General features: G+C 43.3%; 1 protein-coding gene and 1 pseudogene across 3 annotated transcripts in view; both read left to right on the top strand.

The window, feature by feature from the left end:
* Nucleotide 1: 1 nt before the first annotated feature.
* LOC311060325 (acetyl-CoA carboxylase 1-like) lies at nt 2–7,762 on the top strand. 2 transcript variants are annotated; one of them, XM_084078468.1, is made up of 12 exons: nt 2–825; nt 1,754–2,206; nt 2,756–2,921; nt 3,066–3,236; nt 3,800–3,950; nt 4,400–4,508; nt 5,695–5,930; nt 6,198–6,348; nt 6,541–6,687; nt 6,782–6,959; nt 7,089–7,186; nt 7,635–7,762. In XM_084078468.1, exons 7-11 carry the CDS (start codon nt 5,911–5,913, stop codon nt 7,157–7,159), a joined length of 567 nt encoding a protein of 188 aa, XP_083934594.1. In that variant the 5' UTR covers nt 2–825; nt 1,754–2,206; nt 2,756–2,921; nt 3,066–3,236; nt 3,800–3,950; nt 4,400–4,508; nt 5,695–5,910; the 3' UTR covers nt 7,160–7,186; nt 7,635–7,762. The 2 variants fall into 2 exon arrangements, with proteins under 2 accessions (XP_083934594.1, XP_083934595.1); XM_084078469.1 differs by lacking the exons at nt 2–825; nt 1,754–2,206 and having other exon boundaries at nt 2,491–2,921.
* Nucleotides 7,503–12,174, top strand: part of LOC311060249 — a 24,827-nt pseudogene continuing 20,155 nt past the window's right edge. The window contains exons 1-2 of the transcript in view: nt 7,503–7,569; nt 8,872–8,953. The product of the transcript in view is annotated as an uncharacterized misc_RNA (transcript). The remainder of the gene's footprint in view (nt 7,570–8,871; nt 8,954–12,174) is intronic.

Raw genomic sequence — 12,174 nt, 5'->3', positions numbered from 1 at the left:
TTCAGTCATTTTAGATGTTTGCTTTGATGTGTCGCTAATCACTCACCAACATACAAAGGGCCGGTGAATTTTTCCAATGAAGCCCCTGTTGTCCATTGTGGACAACGACATGGAGCTGGTTGCTTGGTTCTCTCACAGAATCTGGCAACACCGAGGACTAGCTTCACGTCGTTCTGCATGAACGGCAGCTCATAAGGGACATTCAGTGCATGTTTGAGTGTCAGTACACTGCATAATGAGGATTAGTGGGGAATAAAACGAACTTTGGAGCTGCTAAAATAGGCAATTGTTGTTTATCCGCATTACTCCATTATGCCAGTGGGAGGGGTCTCCACAATGGACAACAGGGGCTTCTCTGGAAAAAGAGGCCCTTTGTATGTTGGTGAGTGATTAGCGACACATCAAAGCAAACATCTAAAATGACTGGAATTCTCCTTTAAGGAATCAAACCGTTTAGAGGGAATCCTTAACAAACCAGAATCGTTAAAATCCTAAAGGGTCCTAACCCTAAAGATGACAGAATATAGATGGATATGTAATATAATGTAAACAATGAAGATGATGATTAAGAAGCTTCCTGCTGGGACGTCACAGAGAAGAGACACAGTGTGTTGTGATGGTAGTGTCAGCCTCCCGTTGAGTTGAGTTCAGAAGCTCTGCTCAGACCCAGCTCACTCAGATGAAAGAGATGAGGAGGAGAGAGAGATGGACACAGCGTCCCATGCTGCTACTGCTGCTCCTGGCCAGCCTATCAGAGCTGAGGGGCTTCCCTTCCAGTCCCTCCATGGATGCACTTCACCCCCAGAACCACCGTCTTGTTGGAAGGTAAGTTCAACCTGTCAGTCTGTTCCTGTTCAGCCTACCTGTGACATCATCAGTAGCCATTTTTGGTCATTCACAAAATGGGGGGGAAAAATGTTTTAGTTTTTTTATTTATTGATGCAATGATGATATTGATGATCCAGGAAGAGAAAGGCAGTACTTTCCGCATTTATGGTGTCATTGGTATGCAGGTTTCCGAACTATACATAGCCCACCAATGAGACGCACAGTGTCTCATCCTTTTGTAGCTGTAGTTTTGTTTTGTTGTTGTCTTTGGGCTTTTTTTTTTTTTTTTTTTTTTGTATATTTTTTGTTTACTTTTAAGAAGTTTTTCATTCACTAGTGAGTAGACCGAAATGGCACCATCTTATAATAAGCATTAGTGAGGACCAATTATATGAAAAAGTAGGTGAAGTGCTCCTTTAGGCCAAATTCCTTTCCTTACGGAAAATAGTCAATATGAGCTTTCCGGTGCACAGGCACACAGCTAAGTATATATATTACTTTGTTGACTCAAATGAGGGTGCACGTGATGAAGGAAAATCAAGAAAATTCAAATGATTTCAGATTATTTTTCATAACTGATTAATTGTTGTAGTTGTTGAGTTGATGTACATCTATGACAGTTGATTTTTGGAACTGTCACAAGTTATTTTAGTCTAACAACATTGCTTATTAGATTGATGAAAATGATGACAAGAATTTGCAATTTTGCTGCTTGGCCATATGGTTGTTAGTACTCATACATTTTTGTAGGGGGCGCTATAATACCAGCTTTCATGAGGCCTAGAGATTTAGCACGGTGCATTGTTGACATTTTCTGTCAGCTGAAATCTGTCCCCCCTGTTGATAAAGTGACTTTAACCCTGGAGTCCTAATGCATTTTCACACTCATCTGTGTATGGCTTTCTTTTTCTTGACGTCCCTGCAGTGAATGGCAACGTGAAGGAGGAACCCATCGACCTGGATGAGCTGCAGAGTTCCACAGCAGAGACTGGAGTATCTGTCCATAGGACCACAATTAGCCGTACACTCCATAGAGCTGGGCTTTATGGAAGAGTGGCCAGAAGAAAGCCATTCCTTTCAGCTAAAAATAAGAAGGCACGTTTTGAGTTTGCAAAAAGGCATGCCAGAGGCTCCCAAAATGTATGGAGGAAGGTGCTCTGGTCAGATGAGACTAAAATTGAACTTTTTGGCCATCATGGAAAACGCCATGTCTGGCGCACACTCAACACATCCCATCACCCCAAGAACACCATCCCCACAGTGAAACATGGGAACTCTGCAGCTCATCCAGGGTTACCTTTGGTCTCTGTGCTGCCTCTCTGATTAATGCCCTCCTTGCCCGGTCCGTGAGTTTTGGTGGGGGGCCCTCTCTAGGCAGGTTTGTTGTGGTGCCATGTTCTTTTCATTTGATTATGATGGATTTGATGGTGCTCCTGGGGATCATCAAAGATTTGGATATTTTTTTTATAACCCAACCCTGACTCATTTCACTAATTATGTGACTTCTGAAGGTAATTGGTTGCACCAGAACTTTTTAGGGGCTTCATAACAAAGGGGGTGAATACATATGCACATGCCAATTATCAGTTCTTTATTTTTTTAAATCCTATTTTTATATATATATTTCTCATTTCATTGCAAAACTAAGACTATTTCGTGCAGATTCATCAAATAAAATTCTGATTAAAAAAACATTTAAATTATAGGTTGTAATGTAACAAAATAGGTAAACAGCCAAGGGGGGTGAATACTTTTGCAAGGCACTGTATGTGCTCTGTGGTGCACCCCGTTCTAGATTATCCATGTGTAACTCAAAGAGTGTGCAAATTTAACCATCTGGTCACCGTTATATTTAACTGATATTTGTTCCGTATTTCACTGTCCAGAGAAGAGCATCAAGTTGAACATGTTAATCCTCTCCTGTCAGATTTCCATTGGAATCCCTCTGTACCGTATCAAAGACATTAGGATGTTGTATGGGGTCGGTCCAGCCCTGGGGTGATTGTCCCATTGACTTTGAAGGTCTGGTCACGGCCCCCTCCCCTCGCGGCCACGTCATTGCATCCCGTATCACCAGAAAAAACCCTGATGAGGTATGTGCCACTGTCTCTCTCTCGACAACGGACGTAGAATTTATACACAGTAAAATCCTCAGTGCTACTGTCATTTATTTAACTTAAAAAAAAGTCCAAATTGAAGGGGCTCTGATTAAGTATTTGTTTGATGTGTTGTTGTAGGGTTTCAAGCCCAGCTCGGGAACGGTCCAAGTGCTGAACCTCCGCAGCAATAAGAACGTTTGGGGTTACTTCAGCGTGGTTGTGGCTGGAGGCCTGCATGAGTTTGGACTCTGCTTCTCCTGACACTGCTTATCCTGGGGAGAGAATCACGAGCAAATCAGAGGCCATTTCGTGAGTACACTCACCCTCACTGGATGATACAGTGTCAGTCAGTGAAAAATGATGGAAATGTCAATTCTGCCCTCTGTTCATGGGAGCGTTCCGTATTTGGGGCACTTGCACAATTTTTCCTACTTAAAGATGCTATCGATTACTACTTTTGAGAGGAGCTGCTACATGTTTCCATAGCCATTCATGAATTGAACTCAACTAGGTAATAAGCTCACCATTCAACATAGCTTCAAACTGCATGCAGTGACATTAATAAGTTGTTAATGAGGTTGTTTGACTCTTTAGTCTGGGTAAGTCGGAAAGAATAGTGCAATTCCCCAAAATCCAAACTATCCCTTGAACTCTGTAACCACTTAAACCCTATATTCTTTGTTGACCGGGGTCCTCCAGCGGTCTAATACTTGATCGCTAATTTTTTTCTTCCCTCTACACTACAAATATCTTCATCTGTAATAATGACATACCCCACATAAGGACGCTAGGGTTGATGGGTTTCTGTTTTGTATGATGTGAACGACACCCAGTGAGATTTTAACAGTTGTCTTTGTCTCTACATACTGTAGTAACATGGTGGTGGCTGTGAAGGAACTGTCTATCAGGGGGGACTTCAGGACCACTGTAGAGTACCTCATTAAGCTCCTGGAGACTGAGAGCTTCCAGCATAACCGCATTGAGACTGGCTGGCTGGACAGGCTCTTCTCAGAGAAGATGCAGGTACAGCCATATCTCCCATTTGGGGCGACCTATGAGGAGCATGTAGGACCACATTTCTTATGGCAGCGGTGCTCAAACGTTTTATCTTCAGAGTTACAGACCTGTTAAGGGTCCATTCGGAACCCCCCCAAGGAACCCTGAGGGTCCCTGGACCTCACTTTGAGAACCACTGGCATTAAGAAATCACTGTAACCTCAAGTAATTGTTGTGTTATGTGATGATGATTGTACGACATGGATCTAAAAAATGTATTTTGCCATTATGTCCCCATGCTGTGTTCTAGTCAAACAGAGTGTACGCAGTCAAGTGCGTGATTAGACTATGGTAGATGGAAGCTTGATCTTACTGGCATTGTTCTCATTGTTCTCAACACATTGAAATGGCCACTTTGTTTTAGTTTTATGATAAAAACGAAGACCGTTAGGATGAGTATAGTGCTGTGTGTGCAGGGCAGGCAGAGCGTCCGGACACCATGCTGGGGATCGTGAGCGGTGCTCTCCACGTAGCCGATGTCAACCTGAGGAACAGTGTGTCCAACTTCCTGCACTCACTGGAAAGGTACAAAAAGAATAAACAAAGTACTGTCTTAACCCATTTTGGGCGGGAAGCCCTTTTTGTAACTACACCTTTCAGGACGGGGACCCCTTTTGGGGTTGTTGTTGCTATGTACAGTACATAGCAACATACATTTTTTGTAATTATTGAAGAAATATGTTTTTCAGAAACTTAGGTCTGGATTTAGAAGGCGTTTTTAGAATGGGTCGCAGGTCTAAATGGGTGTCTGTCGACTAGAATATGAACCTGCCCCCAGATCTGCTGATGTCAGGATAGAAAACACACAAGCCTCACAGCTAGAAGGTCCTCGGTTCGATTCCCGCCGGGGACGCTGTGGGCATCAGTGCCCATACCCAATGTGGGGTTGTTGAAAGGGCCTTTCTGTGTGGAGTTTGCATGTTCTCCCTGTGTCCCTTAGGCTAGGTAGGTACCCTCACAAAAACATGCAGTAATCCTGGTCTCTATACTGCCTCCCCCTGGTGATGGAGGGGAAAGGAACTGGTTGGAATAACGTGTTCCTTCCACGCACTACGTCCAACCGTGGAATTTCCCCCCTGTCAGGTGATAAGAAGCGGCTTGCTAGCTCCTCATGCATTGAAGGAGGCATTGAGCTCAGTTCTGGGCTCTCCCTAGGCTGGGAGAGTAGCGGCCAGGATTACATAGGCAATTGGCACTGGTAGAAAAAATGGGTTACAAAATTGTGGGATTAAAAAAAGAAAAAAGGATAGGAAACACATCCACTGAGCATCAGGGTGGCACAGCGGTGAAGTTCCTGCCCACCACTGCAGAGACTAGGGGTTTGAATCCTCCACGGTGCATCCGGCTTGGCCAGGCTCTCCAGCAAACACAATTTCTATCGCTACACTAGTGACTCCTACAGGTTGGCCGGAGCCTGTTCAGCCGGATGTGAAACCGAGAGGTATGGCATGTTCCACCACATGCGTTACGTACACCCCCCTGGTGAAACTCCTCACTGTCGGGTGAAAATAAATGGCTGGCGACTCCATGTGTATTGAATTAGGCACATGGTTGTCTGCAGCCTCCCACATGACCAAATGTAGGGGTTGGCAGTGACAGGGACTACACAAGAGGGGAAAAACGTTGAATCGGCATAATGACCAAATTGGGAAAAGGGGGAATATAAATAACCGCACCCACTAACACACACATCTCCCACTGTCTTTGCCAGAGGTCAGGTGTTACCTGCACACGCTCCTCAACGCGGTGGATGTGGAGCTGATCTATGAAGGCACCAAGTATGTGCTGACCGTGACGTGACATGACAGTCTCCCAACTCCTACGTGCTCATCATGAACCATGCATCTGCCGAGGTGTATGTCCATCGCCTCAGCGACTGAGGCCTTCTGCTCTCATATGACGGCAGCAGCTGTACCACCTACTGTACATGAAAGAGGAGGTGGACAGGTACATTGCTGTTTAATGTTTAGAACCTCAATTAACCTTCATCGTATGACGCTGTGGCATGCTGAAAATAGACGATCTGCAAGCTCACAACACATCGACTCGCACCCCGGCGCGTTGGGAGCTTGCAGATTGCCTATTTTTGGGGGGTGACCAATTCCTGTTGACTTTTTGGGGCATTTTGTGCACAATCCTCCCTGCCATTCTGATTTGTATATACAATATTCAATGGTTAAACTTGGTTAGTACTGTTTGTTTTGTATTTTGCAGGTATCCCATCACTATCGGGAACACGACTTGTGTTTTTGAGAAGGAGAATGACCCGTCGCTGCTGCACTCGCCCTCGGCAGGAAAACTCATCCAGTACACTGTAGAGGACGGTGGGCACGTGTTCTCTGGCCAGTGCTATACTGAGATGGAGGTGTGATATCCAAATGAAAGAGCATTAACGGCAAATTCGCCCTAATTTCATGGACATGAATGTATAGATGTAAACTGCATTAACATGTGTGTTTTCCAGGTGATGAAGATGGTGATGACTCTGACCGCTTCAGAGTCTGGTTGTATTCATTGTGAGAGGGCCTCCTCTAACTATGTTTTTTTTTTCCCTAAGGTGGAGCTGCACATAGGGGCCCTGCCCACTATCCAGGCTGTAGCATTGAGAGGGGGGAAGCTACACAGAGTGTTCCACAGTACACTGGACCACCTGATCCACATCATGAATGGCTACTGCCTGCCCGATCCGTTCTTCTGCATCAAGGTCTGAGTTCACGCGTGCATAAGAAACAAACACCTACCTAGCTAGCAACACAGTACAGTGGTTGATAAACATGCTGTTCTTTCTATCTCCCCAGCTTAGGGAGCGGGTGGAGAGGCTGATGAAGACCATGCGAGATCCCTCCTTGCCAGTGTTAGAGCTGCAGGACATCATGACCAGTGTGTCTTTTGAGAAGGCTGTCAAGAAAGACATGACACAGTATGTCAGCAACATAACCTCAGTGCTGTGCCAGTTCCCAAGCCAGCACCCAGCAGGTAATGCACGAGCGCTCGTTTCTAAATGAGGCTATATATTTATTCACATGATTCAGACAGGTTCTTTCTTACTTCAAATCAAGACAAATGGTTTGATTATGAACATGGAATGTTATCCCTCATTTCCAGATCGCCAACATCCTCGACAGCCATGCTGCTACTCTGAACAGGAAGTCAGGAGAGAGAGGTCTTCTTCATGAACACTCAGAGCAGTGTGCAGTTCAGAAGTGAGTATATCCTAGGACAGTGGTTCTCAAACTTTTTCATGCCAGGGACCCCCAAATTGACACTTATTAGCCCACGGACCCCCATTTGAAAATATAAACCAGGGACCCCCATAAGAGACGATTTTTACGGCTCTAGCAGTCATTGTCTCCGCCAGGAGACACTCTTTCTCGCTCTTTCTGCCCCTCATCCTCCACCCTTCACATATCATCATTTTGAAGCTTAGGCTACTTAGGCGACTAACCAAGGGGCAATTTGAAGACCTGTTGAGTGTTGTTCAAGTGTGTATTTGCACTTCGTGAAGAAAAAAAAGCCGACATGGCCAACATGCTCAACTACATATTCTGCCATGCCCAAGTTCCCAAAAAGAATCTCCTGGTCACTAGTTAGTGTACAAATTGAATGAACACTGGGGATTTGACTGTATACGTTGTCCTCTTGCGTGTCTAGGACCAGCTGTGTGGGCAAGATCCCACCCTCGTTGATGACCATCCTGACCGAGCTCACCCAGCTCAGCAAGACGACCAATTGCACAAAGTTGCATTGCACAGCCATCAGTTTGTAAGCAAGAAATATCCCTGATATTAGACATAGAGGAACAATTTCTCTTATTGATGGAGTGATTCAAATTCAATAGCTAAAAACTCACTCAACAGTAGCTCTCACTCTCGATAAAGCAACTGTTAATTAAAAATATATATATATTTTGTTTTACAATACCCAACTCTGTCTTTCGCACCACTACCTGAAGGCCGTTTCATCCACAGCCAGCACCTTCCTGGCATTTTTGCTTCCAGTAGCTGGACCCTACATTGAGAATAATGCAGTCAAGATAGCACATTTAAGAAGGTGCTCATTTACTAATGACACTAATTTCAGATCATTTTAATTTCAACATTCAGCAATGCATATATGAGCACAAATGACATGAGGATTGACCTGTAAAACAAACAATAGTTAAGTAAGCCAAGCTAAGACAACATGTAGTCTACACTGCAGTGAATCATGTTGTCTAGCGACAGACCAAAGTGAGACTTATGCACTTGACAGACTTTATGCTGCTGTGAGAAACATGGGATTAAACTAACGCATTAAAGTAACTGTTTTCCTGTTCTCTGTTATACATTATAGTTCCTAAGTACAGTAACCAGGTTAAAGTTACTAAAGTTAAAAAAAAATGGCATTACTTGGGTGAGGCCTTCACTGAAATCTGTCATGCACGTCCCAGCAGAGTGATTCAAATTCAACAGCTAAAGTATCACAGTACTGTAGCTCTCACTCTCGATAAAGCATATGTTAATTCCAAATATTAACACCTCAGGCTACAGTCTTTCTATGCTTATGTGTTCACTAATGATTATTTGTCCTAGTGTCTATGCTGACCTGGTCTTGGCTAGACACCTGTCACTCCCCTTCTCAGCTCATGTGTGATTAGAGCCTGACACTATAAAGAGGAGCTGTAGCCACCTCTCGGCTATTCCCCCCAGCACCCCAGCAGAGCACAAGAGTTTATTGGTTCCCTTGACTATTTGTACTTTCTTTATTTCAGTTACGATGGGCTGATTGTAAGTGTTTTTAATGTTTGGTTTTGGTTTTGGTAGTTCATGGGAGTCTGGTGAAAGGACACAATTGTAACTTTAATTAGAAATATAAATAAAGATTCTTTATTTAACTGCTGTCCCTTCAGACTCAGTGATTTCATTTCCCATAGAGTGTGAGGACGTAGTCTTCTTCGTTTTCCACCTTCACCTTCTCGACGATGACGGGGAGTACTGCTTCTGCTTCGACAAAAGATTAACATGTATTTGTCCACAGACCCCCATCTGATAAGATTTGGTTTTGAATATACTTATTTTCAGGTTTATGTTTGTTGCTAACAATGTGTGTTAACATAATTTATACACTAGTCTTGACTTTCTGTTCTGATTCAGATTACGCAAACTAGGTATACCACCTGTTTGATGAATGTAACCGATAGGGTGATGAGTTGAACAAAGGGGCTTTGAGGAATGTTCACGATGATCTTATACAAGACCATAGATGTAATATAGTTGGATAATTACATTATATGATTAGATGGCGGACAAGTTTCAAATAACTTGATCATTGAGAGACAAATCCTTTAAGGTGTGCATCTTTTTTGGAAGCATATATTCATTCTCTTTGATTTATTATTCACTGTAACACCGAATACAAGGGCACAAATGTGGCAGTCATAGGGGTCTTAAACGTTTTCAGGCCAGGGACCCCCGTTGGGGGGTGGTACAGCATATATTGTATAATGCAGGGGTCTTCAACGTTTTCATGGCAAGGACCCCCTAGCTGAGAGAGAGAGATGAAGCAGGGACCCCCTCTATATTGTATAGAATGGTGTTTCAGATATACTTTTGCTGCTCTTTTCTCCCTCTACACCTATAACTCTTTGCCAAAAATAGCCGATCTACAAGCTCACAACGCCTCGCAGTGCGAGGCGTTGTGATCTTGTAGATCGGCTATTTTTGGCTAAAGTTCTCCTCAGAAAAGTGATGCTAGGGTTCAAGTGGTTAATATAAAAAAAGAAAAATCATATCACACAAAGATTTGGCGGACCCCCTGTAGTAACTCTGAGGACCCCCTGTTGAAGATCCCTGGTATAATGTATAACATTGTGTTTCATATGTATAGACACACGTACCATGTTGTGCATTCAAGCTATTCAAATAATAGATTAATATATTCATTCATATCCACTGCCATTAGTAAACATACTTTACTAACTGAGAAGAATGTAATACTATCAACAATCTACCACACTTTAAGTATATTTTGATGCCGATACTTTTGTACTTTTACTCAAGTACATTTTCATTACCAGACTTGTACTTGTAACAGAGTGTTTCTACAATTGCAGTATTGATATAATTGATTCATTGATATTCATTGTTAAATAAATATTACAATGTATGTCTATTATTATTATTATTATTGCTGTTATATATTTCGCTAACTTCTTCTCTTTAACTTTTAAATTAGTGAAATGACGTTTGCATTGAAAACAAATGTATCTATTTTTGATTCGTGCGCATGTGCGTGCTTGTAATAGTGTGTGTGTGTGTGGGGGGGGGAAGGGGCGGGGCTTGTGTCGTGTTCGTGTCGTGTTAGTGTGTGCACGTCATGGAGTTGTTTGGGTGCGTGCGCATGTGCGTGCGTGTAACAGCGTGTGTGGCTGTGGCTGTGGGCGAGGGGGGGGGCTGTACTTGCGAGAGGGCATTCCCGGGGATGCCCTCTCGCATGTACGCATGTCTGCTTGTCAGACCAATCACAGCCCTTGCTGTTTTGTCCCTCCCCCTTAAATCCACCGCTCTTGCAGAGCTCGTCTCAGTTCTCAAGGTTTACAGCGGATGCTAGGTCGCTCGTTACTAGGTCTCTGCGATCGACGATAGATTACGATTGGAAACTGTTCTACTTGATTTCGGTTCATATATCACTGATCTACTTTCATTTCGTCGTCTTTTGTCTGAGGTGAGTAATATTACTTGATATATACTTTTTTCCCGCCTTTATTACTTTATATATGTTTTTTCCCCGCGTTTTTTGGACCGTACATCTACATGAACGTTCAGATTTCAAACCAAGTTTTTACCCCATGGCCACGGATGTTATAATTATGTACGGGCCCTCAGAAGTAGCCGTATCGTCCGTATTGTTCAATAAAATCGCATCTTAATCCGATCGGTGGCCATTTTTCTCATAGCTGGCACACTCTATCAGAGTGCAGTACACCTACCAACCGATGGGTAATGCAGTTGAAAGCATATGGCGGTCATGCTGAGAAAATGGCCACCGATCGGATTAAAATGCTTTTTATTGAACAATACTGAAGATACGGTTACTTCTGAGGGCTCGAACAGAATTGTCACATCCGTGGCCATGAGGTGAGAACTTTATATTTGAAATGTGAACGTTTATGTACATGTACGGGCCTTAAATGAATTAAGTGCAAACGCCAGGTTCGGTTTGTTTCAGGCCCCAGGACTCTGATGGTTTTTCATAAACTTATGTCACAATCGACCTGTCCATAACAATTCATTATACAACGCAGAATGCGGCTTTTAATCAACATTGCATTTGTTATATCTTGTCCGTTAAAATTGAGCTTGTGGATCTGCTAAAACTAACTTGAAGCAGCGACGATTGCTCTGAAACTGGGTTAAAAACGACGACTAGTCAGCTAGGCTAACCAGTGCTAACGGCTATAAACGTATGCCTACAACTTCCGCATGGCAGTGACGTAAATGATTACGTTATCAACAGTGTTGCTATCATGTTTATTTATTTACCAGGGACACAGTGCACATTAATCAACATGTTGGTTTTCACATCCCGTGTAATGAACCAGAGTTAGCCAGAAGCTAGCTTTCATCTGTAGTCCCTGAGCAGGCTGTTAAAAGTGGTGATATAACTATCCATACAAAAACGGTTGTATTAATACCATACAACAGTGGTTCTCAAACTTTTTCATGTCAAGGACCCCCTAATTGACACTTATTACCCCGCGGACCCCCATTTGAAAAGATAAGCCGGGGACCCCCATAAGAGAAGGTTTTTACGGCTCTCTAGCAGTGATTCTCAAACATTTTAATTTCAAGAACCCCCAGTTTGACATGTATTAGGCTACGGATCCCCATTTAATGTAATTTATACCTCTGGGACCCCAATTCACATTGTAAAACCAATGTTAATTTAATGCTGAGAGTGTACAAATGGAACCAAATGGACCCGTTAGGGTCCATTTGGTTCCATTTGTACACTCTCAGAGTTACAGACCCATAAGGGTCCATTTGGTTCCTGTCCATCATTTAGCTGGGGACCCCCTGGAACCCCCTCAAGTACCCCTGGGGGTCCCCGGACCCCACTTTGAGAACCAATGCCACAAGACCAGTAGACATAGTACAGGAGACAGAACAATTATATTTTGTATGTTGGTGGACTTTACTGAGACAAATGGCAA

This window comes from Gymnoscopelus microlampas, assembly GCF_963454915.1.
Source record: "Gymnoscopelus microlampas genome assembly, chromosome: 14".
NCBI classification, from domain to species: domain Eukaryota; kingdom Metazoa; phylum Chordata; class Actinopteri; order Myctophiformes; family Myctophidae; genus Gymnoscopelus; species Gymnoscopelus microlampas.
This window is presented reverse-complemented; position numbering and strand designations above follow the sequence as displayed.